Source organism: Barbus barbus (assembly GCF_936440315.1).
Source record: "Barbus barbus genome assembly, chromosome: 38".
NCBI classification, from domain to species: Eukaryota; Metazoa; Chordata; class Actinopteri; order Cypriniformes; family Cyprinidae; genus Barbus; species Barbus barbus.
Genome location: NC_136716.1, coordinates 3,939,551 through 3,949,574, shown reverse-complemented (window position 1 = coordinate 3,949,574; position 10,024 = coordinate 3,939,551). Strand labels below are relative to the sequence as shown.

Here is a 10,024-nt window from a genome sequence, read left to right as displayed (position 1 = left end):
TGTTTAAGTGCTGATTGAACAAATAGAACATAGAATGAGAACTGGACTTTGATTTGCACTTAGTTCTCTTTTATCAACAAGAAAAGACCAAACAATTTTGGAATGAAAACCAGCCTTGAACAGCGACAGAGTGAATTAATGTAAGTTGGCAAATGTGAGACAATTTGATACTATTACAAACCTGAATACACTTTGAATGCGGTTTTACAAATGCTAGAGCTGTGGCTTTCAAATGACAGCTTGCTATCAAATAGCACACCCAGATTTCTACCTGAAGATGAAGATTTGACACAGCAGCCATCAAGTGTTAGAGAATATTCATTGCGTTTGGACTATGCATTCAATTAATTTTGTGAATTGGTATGTTTTGATAGTTAGGTCGCAAATAAATAAAGAGCTGAGTATTATTAGCGTTACAGTGAACCAACAATTAACACCATGTTTTCTAATAAGATCTCCCAAGGGTAGCATGTACAGGGTGAAAAGCAAAGGTCCTAGTACTGAGCCATGTGGTACTCCACCATACTGAACCTGTGATTGATTTGAAACTTCTTCATTTACTGCTACAAACTGATAACAGGCAAATAAGTACAATTTGAACCAAGCCAGTGCAGTTCCACTAGTTCCAACATAATTTTTGCATTTATTCAAAAGACATTGTGGTCAGTAGTGTCAAATGCAGCAATAAAGTCTAGTAACACTAATAGAGAGATACAACCATAATTGGGTAAGTGCAAGTCATTTGTAACTCTAATGAGCGCAGTTGATTCGGTCTAAATCCTGACTGGAAATCCTTGCAGATACCTAGATGTGATACTGTAGCTGATGGCTGCATGGTTATAATATTAATCGTGCGAGTAAAGAAATGCATATTGCTGATACGCTGTTCGTAAATGTCTAAACCTTTTGAAGATCTGTATCAAATAAACAATTCAGCTTATGTTGTTTTCTTCTAAAAAAGTTGAAAAGTAAAGCAGTTTTTAGGGCCTTTCTTTAGGCAACAAATACACTTCCATGCAATTTGAATTTTCTTTTCTGCCTGCTGTGCTCTTTTTTTCTGGGGCTGCTCTCTTTAGGGTGCAAGTGTGATATAGTACCATGGCATCAGACTGTTCTCTTTAGTCTTATAAGTGCAAAGGAACAAACGTGTCTGAAGTGCTAGAAAAAACACAGTCAATAGTTTCTCTAAGCTATCTTTAACATCCATGGAACCTTTTCATTGCACAAAAGGTTCTTTATAGTAAAAAGAAAATTCTTTAGATTATTTAAATGTTTTTCACACTGAGAATAAAAAAAATCACTGAAACTTCCTTGTTTTGGGAGCCAGAAATGTTTTTCTATTGCATTGTTGTGAAAAGCCCCTTTTAAAAAGCTTTATATTTAAGAGTGTAAAAAGGTTCTATGTTCACCAAACAGAAATGTTCCCTCTTGAAGAGGCTTCAGGGAACATAACAATCAAGCTGTTGTGCAATCCAGCTGCAACCTAGAAAAAAACACTTTAGGTGAAGAGCAAAGGTCAACGCTGCCGTGTTGCCTGTGAATACCTGAATCACAGCTGTTATGTAAAAATTTTGTCCAATGACAGGCATGGTGGAGAGTGAATTTTGGGCCTTGGGGTGGGATTATGAAATACCCCCAGAAGCGCGTCCCTGTATAAAAGCACCTCGCAGGAATCCAGCTGCAGCAGTACAGATACACTTCAGATACTGTGATCAAGGTATGCACCTTAAGCATTAGGATTTGTTTAAAGGACAACAAAGTAATGCATTTGTTGGTCTTTTTATAACCATTGTACTCATCTTTCACAGCTCAAGCACAGAAGCAGCATGCTCAGGCTCTGCATAGCTCTCTGTGTCCTGGCGACATGCTGGGCGCAGGACTGTCTGGTGAGCAACATCACCGTCAAACAGGACTTTGACAGGATGAGGGTAAGTTAACCAGTGTTTTTCTTCTATCCATACATTGATTTTGAGCTTTCATTCCACATATTTGTCCACTGACCATGCAGTATCAAGGAACATGGTATGCCGTGGCCAAGAAAGACCCCGTTGGGCTTTTCCTTCTTGATAATATTGTTGCCAATTTCAAAGTGGAGGAGGACGGAACCATGACAGCCACCGCCACTGGTAGAGTCATCATTCTCAAGTGAGTTTAAATGGCAGTTTTTGCTGTTGTCTTGCAAAAATTGCACTTAGGCAATGGAAAGGATTCTATCTTCACACGCTGGTTTAAATTTCAGCAATTGGGAGATGTGCGCCAACATGTTTGGCACTTTTGAAGATACAGAAGACCCTGCTAGGTTCAAGATGAAATACTGGGGAGCCGCAGCATATCTCCAGACTGGATGTAAGTGTAAATTTATCATATATTATTGTATATTATTATATAAAAAGTTAAACAGGGAAAATTCAACAGGTTAAAACTGACCTTGCAAAAAACTATGCAAATGGTTAGTTGATTTTCTTTTTGTATATGTATTTTTTATTTTATTAAATTAAAATATATAACATATGTATATATTTTCAATGTATATATTATTTAATAATCCCTAATAACATTTTTCTTTATTTTTAATTATTTATATTACATGATATACATACACATATGTAAAATATTTCAATAATTTAATAATCTTTTAAAACCTATTTTCTTTATTTTTATGATATTATGATATATTGACATTATTATATATCCTAAAATGTATTTTATAATAATTTTTTTTGATGACTCAAACGCAGATGTATTGTAAGCATGCATCTTATTAAACCTAGCTTGTGAAATGTGATTAAATCATGTGTTACGTAAAACCTGACAGCTCATCTGCTCATGACCTGTCTCTGACCGTTCCACAGATGATGACCACTGGATCATTGACACCGATTATGATAACTACGCCATCCACTACTCCTGCAGAGAGCTTGATATGGATGGAACCTGCTTGGATGGGTATTCCTTCATCTTCTCCCGACATCCTGACGGCCTCAGACCTGAAGACCAGAAGAATGTGACAGAGAAGAAACAGGAGATCTGCTTCCTGGGCAAATACAGACGCGTTGCACACACTGGTAAGATGGTTGAGCCTCATAAATGATTATTGTTTAGATTCATAAGTTCTAAATGTGCTGATGTGTTTTTACTTGTTTAATTATGCAGGTTTCTGTGACGCTGCCTAAAGGAACACTACACAGAGAGCTTCTGAGGATGTAATCTGACATGTTTTATATTTTTAACAAATTTGTAAATACAGACAATAAGCATGCTACTTAATAAAAGAGAATGCATAATAATTTTGCACAAAGCAAAAGGGGGAAATGTTTAATTTTTAGGTTGTAGAATGTAACTGTCTTCTTTTTTTTTTCAAATAAATTTGGGAAAAAAAGTATAATTACTGAATTCAGTGATTGATGCTAGTAAAGGTCACAAAGGTTTTATCAAAGGCTTGTTTGAACAGGTATGTAAATAAATGCTTTTTGTTGACAGATCTACTAACAAAACCGTTGAGCAACTTGGACCATGATACAGAGTATCTGCTGTCAGCACAGATTATATATCAGTATGAGGAAATAATCACATTCAGCCACTGCCATTATTAATCTTCCTTCAAAATGTAATAAATACTTTATAATATATACAGGTAATATATTTATAAACTTCTGTTGATTTGCATTCTAATTAGAAACATCATGAAAAAAGATTCATTTTTAATATATAAATGTAGGAATTATACTTACATAGATTTCACTATAAAATCAGGCTATAAGATTAATCAAGTTCTGGAAAAATTATAGAAAATGTCCATAATATATAGAAAATAATACATACGATTGATGATATATTTTAGAGAAATCATTCAAATTTATATATTATTGATATATACACTAGAAATAAAAGCAACATTTATTCTTGAAATTTCATGTTATGCAAATATGTCAACTGAAGAGTGTAAATATCCTCAGTAGGACATTAGGAAGGATTCGACAAATTTATTTGGACTGCTAGTCCAGTTTTTCCTCTCTTATGGTTTTCCTGGTGGTGAAATAACGCATGGCACTTCCCTAGAATTAGACCTGTTCTCCTCCGGCTACTGTGCTGCTCTTAATCCCAGCTTTAAATAGTTTAATGCAGGATTTACACATGAGGTCTAATTCAAGACAGATTGGCTCCCAGACATCTAACACTTCAGAGGTACCATGAGGATACAAACCAGTCTTTTTCTGTTTATTCATTCAAGTGGAGTACACAATTCAGTGAAGGACACTTAACCCTTTTTTTTTTTTTTTTTTTTTTTTTTTTTAGGTACAACACTGATTGAAAAAAAAAAAAAAAAAAACTGGATATGCTAAATATTGCATGTAAGAAAACTGCATATAAAAGATCAACCTTGTCACCAAAAGACAACTAAGAAAAAAAAAAAAAAACGGTCACATTTGAATTCATAAATTAAAATATTTTTTAAATATGCCCCATGTAAACTGATACTTTTCTGAATATTCTATTAAAGTTCCTTCAAACATTAAATTTTTTTTTTTTTTTAATTTGACACTAATATTTGTTCTTTGAAATAAAAATAAAATACACCTGTTAATATAAAAATACTGAAACGTTTCTTTGGAATAGTGGCTCCAATAAAAAGTCATAAAGCGCCCTAAACAAAGAAGTTCATCCACAAAGTGTTTCAGAAGCATGTGTTTTAGCTGAAGCAGTAGTCGAGGTGGGCTAGCAGCTCTCTGTGCTGGCTGGTGGGATATGAAGCGCCACAGTTCGGACACTCCAGGACACTCTCGTCTAGTACATTATGGACTTTAGATGGAGACGTGGTTTGATCTTGAATAGTCAATCTTTCTAAATCCATCCTGGTATAGGAGCTGGGCTCAGAGAAGCGAGACTCTCTCTGCTGTTTCTGAGGCACAAGGTCAAAACAGGCACATTATTACACAAGAATATGACAGATACTGTATGTCAATGATCATGTCAGGACACATGACAGAATATCTCAGAACTCACGGCAGACTCCAGGCGTGTAATCTGGTCTCTGGCCTTACGAAGCTCTTTCAAAACTTTCTGCAGCTGATGCTGTAGGGTTTGACGGTCCAGTTTATCACTTTCAGTTTCTTTGGCCGACAACTGGATCTATAAGATGGTCAGTGACAAGTAAGGTTAAGAACACAAAAATAATCTTTAACAATTTGCTTCTTTTTTACATCTTCAGCAAAACTTTCAATTTAATGTGGTGTCTTACACATGAGTGTATTTAAAAAAATAATAATAATGACATATTAAAAAATTATATATTAAATTATAAAAATATATATATAAAAAATGTGAAAAAAAAAATATTTAATTAAAAGTATAAATTATATGAAATAAAATGATTTATAAAATAATTATTTGATAAATTATTGGATAGTATTTTTGAATTTGAAATTGAGAAGCGTGCTGGAGGTTTCATTCACAGCTCTACTATTAACGCTAGTGGTACAGAATGATCCAAATACCTGTTGTTCCAAAATTGTAATTCTTTTCTTCTCCTCCTTCTGATTCATCAGGGATTTCTGCAGTAGGTTCACCTTTCAAAACAGAAAACATTTAGCTGTTAAACTTTTATTCAGCTTTCATTTTCTAGCAGATATAGTGATTGCACAAATAATAAACTTAATTTTACAACTAACAGTGAAGTCATCGAAACACATATGTGATTTACGTTGTGACCAAAACGTTCAACATATACAACTCTCATAATAACTTTAAATAGAAACTTTGGACTAATAAACTGCCCGTGTATTTCCAGTAAAATGTCAGCGCTCAAGAGCAAACTGTGGTCATATTTTTAAAAATGGTTGACCTCAGCTAATTATAAAATACAGCATATTATATATGCGTCTACCAGTTTTATATACTCAATGATAACTTGTTATTATTAAGTGCCAGAAGCTCTAAATACTGTTAGCTAAAGGTAGGTATTGCTTTGTCCTGTTCTTCAAGATTTACTTTTGAATTTGCAGTGGCCACTTTTAATATTTTTATCATTATTATAATTCAAAATGTTTATACATCACTAAATTGCACTTGAGAAATAAAAATGTATCATGTATATTGGCATTAGATGAGCCGGTGCCCACCCTGCTCTCTAGATATCGACCATTTAAAAAAGGCCGTTACTATTTATTTATGATTTAACGTCAATTCAGCAGCAATGGCTATATTCCTGGCAAAAACAATTCAACTGCATCATTCGAACAATACGTTTATGATAATTTAAATATTTTGTCCCAAAGTCAACATACAAAAACAAATGTAAGAATATTTTAAAATATACACTAAAATACTATCTGACAAAAATTTGAAAATTATTTTACAAACCTTTATTTTTTATAAAAGCCCTAATAGTAAATAGTCCTAAAAGTACTAATATATTCACAGAATAAAAATATTGTCTAGTACAAGTCTGTTTCAATCTACCACCCAAAATAGGTTTACACAAGAAAATAAAAAATAAAAAGTCTGGCAGCAGATTAAGAAAAATATGAACAATTTAAATGTTAATTTTTTTTTTTATATTTAACACTTAATTTTTAAAAGTAAATGCATCTTGATTTAAATTTTTTTTAGACTTTGTAACTGAAAATAGGACAAAAATCCCAAGTATCTTTTGCATTGCAGAGCTCATGCAGAATGATTCCCATCTGTACCTGCATCAGTAGTTCGGCCACCCTCTTCCTCTCCTCCTCCAGCTCTCCCTGCAGTCGAGCGCTTCGCTCCGATGAACGCCTCCTCTCCTCCTGCAGAGCCTCGCGCTTCCTCTGCTCCCGGGCCTGAGCCGCTTCCCTGCTCTTCTCCTCATACCTTCCTCTCAGATCCTCCAGTTCTGTCTGGATTCGGCTGACTCGGGCACGTTCTGCCTCCAGCTCACGCTGAGCCGCCTGTCTGGACTGGCCTGTATGGTGAAAAGAGAGAGTGAATGATGCTACTGCATAATACAGACCACATATGACCATTTTGAGTGAGTATTTTACAGCTTTGTACAATCTGAATTGGCTTCTTTGTGCTGTTGTTGGAGTGCTTGATTTGCTTCATTTAACTGCGTCTCTAACTCTTTGGTCCGGGCTAAAACGCCCTGAACGTAGGCCTCCCGCTGCTGGTCATAAACAAGCCAGTTATGGTTCTTCTCCAGAGCCTGTTCTCAAAGGCAGAGAGAGGAACGACAACACATGAGTCTGGAAGAAACACCAGGAAGCTATGTTCTGAACTCTTGAGATGTGAACTCACGTCTCGCAACTGCTCCTGAACCACCGCAAGCTCACCAGACGAAACCTGCGAGGAGACCAATGACATAAAACCTCAAAATGAGCAATCATAAATGATAACGAGGAAAGATAAAACCTTTTACATCTTATATTTAGCTATTTTCAGCTATTCTGAAGTTTGAATCTCCAATATCTAGCTAACCAGATCCTTAACTGTTAAGCTACTAAGGGTATGATGGTGCATCAATATGGATCATTCGAATGACTTCTGATGTAAAGCACTGATACATGGCGTAATAATAATAGAAGGCTTGTTTGAGTGCTATAAAAAAGTCAAATTGTCACTGAGATGTTATTAAACGTCTAATAATGAATTAAAAGTATTCTGAGCAAGAAACTAGTTATTTGATGAAATACTGCCATCTAGTGTGTGAACCTGGCCATGCTTTAATTTACTTTGAAATATCCTTATGTTAAAGGGATAGTTCACCCAAAAATGAAAATTCTGTCATCATTTACTCACCCTCATGTAGTTCCAATCCTGTATGAATGTCTTTGTTCTGCTGAACACAAAGGAAGATATTCTGAAGAATGTGGGAAACAGAGCAGTTCTGGGGCACCATTGACTTCCATAGTATTTTTTTTTTTTTCCTAGTATGGAAGTCAATGAACAGCCTGGTTACAAACTTTCTTCAAAATATATTCCTTTGTGTTTGGCAGAACAAAGAAATTCATATACGTTTGGAACTACTTGAGGTGAGTAAATGGCAGAATTTTCATTTTTGGGTGAACTATCCCTTTAAGTGACAGGAAATTATAGATGAGCTCATTTTAATACGTACATAACAAGAGAGACATTTCTGTTTTGTATTTTCCTGTATTAAAATATCATTCATTTCTGTAACGGCACAGCTGATTTGGTGCCCAATTATTATCAATGCTTCTTAGTTTTCAGTGAGTTTTCACTAAACTAATTATTTTAGTTCAAAAGAACAGCATTCATTTAGAAATGCTTTTGTAACGTCGCTAAAATAATAATAATTTTGCCTTTTTTTTTTAAATCTCACATTAGACTTTTGGTAGTACATCACTGTTTCAATAAATATATGAAGCAGCACAGGCTTTTCAATATTGATAATAATAAGAAATGTTTCTTGAGATTTCTGAATGATCATGAATCACTGATGATGCTGAAAATTCAGCTTTGATCACAGGAATAAATTTAATACATTTTAAAATATATTCAAATAGAAAACAGCTCTTTTAAATTGTAATAATATTTTACAATATTTCTGAACAAATGAATGCAGAGATTAGTTTTTTCAAAAATATTTTAAAATCATAATTAATCCAAAGTTATCCTGATAGGAACTGCACATTTCAAGCTCAAAATTCTTTCACCTTGCCATACAAAGGGTCTACTATGAAGTCACCTCCCCTACCTTTTGCTTCTCAAGTGTGTCACACCTCTCAGAAACAGCACAATACTTGTTTTTCAGGTCTTCGGTCTCCTGTGAGAGAGCCTGAAACTGTTTCTCTCTCTGTTGGGCCTCGTGTTGTTTCTGCTCCAGCTGGCTCTGCAGTGAAGACACCACGTCTCCGTGAGCGGCTCGCAGCTGCTGTCTGAGGCTGGAGATCTCCTGCTCCTTCCCCAGCAGCTGCTGCGAGTTCCTCTCCCTCAGCGTCTCCAGGGCCAAGATCCTCTGCCAGGTAAAAAAGGGAAAATACCTTCATAATAACACTCTTTTTGTAGAAATGTAATGCATCACAGAAAAATGTTCTCTACATACACACATTTACATTCATAGACATCTTTCTTTTCATTGTAAACAAGGTTTATCATCAGAGTTCGGGTGTGAAGACATGAATTCACCTCCAGGAGTTTGGCTTTGTCAGAGTCTGGATGTGTGTTTTGAGGTCTTCCAGCTCTCTTCGTGTCCTCCAGGCTTTTCTTCAGCTGCTGATTCTCTTTCTTCAGTTTCTCGATCTCCATCTCCACTGATTTGGAGCTGCTGCTGCTGCTTTTAAAGCCCAGTTTATTCACGATAGTCTCCTTGGCCCCCTTCGCCGCCATGTCTGGACATAAAACTGCTTTTTACATTAACCATAACAAACGAATCGAGCTACTGATCTCTCTCAGTAACGTTACAGTTATAGCGAAAAGTCCGGTTTAAGAGCGTTATACAATTATATCTAAATAAACTGTCAAATAATATTTACTTACGATAAGAATGAGCGCCTAAGTGTGGAAGTATATCAACATCAGCCTGTGAAAACGGTCCTGTTTCACTTCCGTGATAATGAAAACAAGTTTAAATACGGCGCGTCCTGCGTCATATCCGGAACACGCCGTCAACAAATATCTCGCATGTTTTTAATTTAACACTTAAATAAGGCAGAGAACGTTACTTATTTTATTAACTGAATATAATATTTTAACATTTAATTTAATACAAAAATGTAGGGTCTGTTTGGTTTCTTTTGCTCACCAAGGCTGCGGTTAGGCTAATATTTAATTAATTATTATAATAAAACAGTTCTGTTGTAATAAAGCCTACTTTAATATGCTGATTTGCTGCTCAAAAATACATTAGTATTTTTAAACCAGTTGTGTTAAATTCTTATTTTTGTGGAAACTGATTTTTTTTCAGGATTCTTTCATTAAAGTTCAAAACAACAGCTTTTAGGCCTATTTAAAATAGAAATCTTTTGTAATAATATAAAGGTCATTTTTGATGATTTAATGCATCCTTGCTGATTTTTTTTTACATTTCTAACCC

The 10,024-nt window shown here is 35.0% G+C and overlaps 2 protein-coding genes across 3 annotated transcripts; one reads left to right on the top strand and one right to left on the bottom strand.

Moving 5' to 3' along the window:
- The first annotated feature begins 1,590 nt into the window (after positions 1-1,590).
- On the top strand, positions 1,591-3,385 carry LOC306857974 (retinol-binding protein 4-A-like). Its single transcript, XM_079398291.1, has 6 exons — positions 1,591-1,717; positions 1,809-1,928; positions 2,009-2,145; positions 2,240-2,346; positions 2,853-3,065; positions 3,154-3,385. Exons 2-6 carry the CDS (start codon positions 1,827-1,829, stop codon positions 3,171-3,173), a joined length of 579 nt encoding a protein of 192 aa, XP_079254417.1. The 5' UTR covers positions 1,591-1,717; positions 1,809-1,826; the 3' UTR covers positions 3,174-3,385.
- A 454-nt stretch (positions 3,386-3,839) lies between these two features.
- LOC306857973 (centrosomal protein of 55 kDa-like) lies at positions 3,840-9,555 on the bottom strand. 2 transcript variants are annotated; one of them, XM_079398289.1, is made up of 9 exons: positions 9,469-9,555; positions 9,118-9,320; positions 8,687-8,947; positions 7,267-7,311; positions 7,024-7,174; positions 6,690-6,934; positions 5,496-5,567; positions 5,005-5,130; positions 3,840-4,900 (listed from the first exon to the last, which is right to left on the bottom strand). In XM_079398289.1, the coding sequence occupies exons 2-9, from the start codon at positions 9,316-9,318 to the stop codon at positions 4,691-4,693; spliced, it is 1,311 nt and encodes a 436-aa protein (XP_079254415.1). In that variant the 5' UTR covers positions 9,319-9,320; positions 9,469-9,555; the 3' UTR covers positions 3,840-4,690. The 2 variants fall into 2 exon arrangements, with proteins under 2 accessions (XP_079254415.1, XP_079254416.1); XM_079398290.1 differs by having other exon boundaries at positions 9,118-9,332; positions 9,469-9,552.
- Positions 9,556-10,024: the final 469 nt, after the last annotated feature.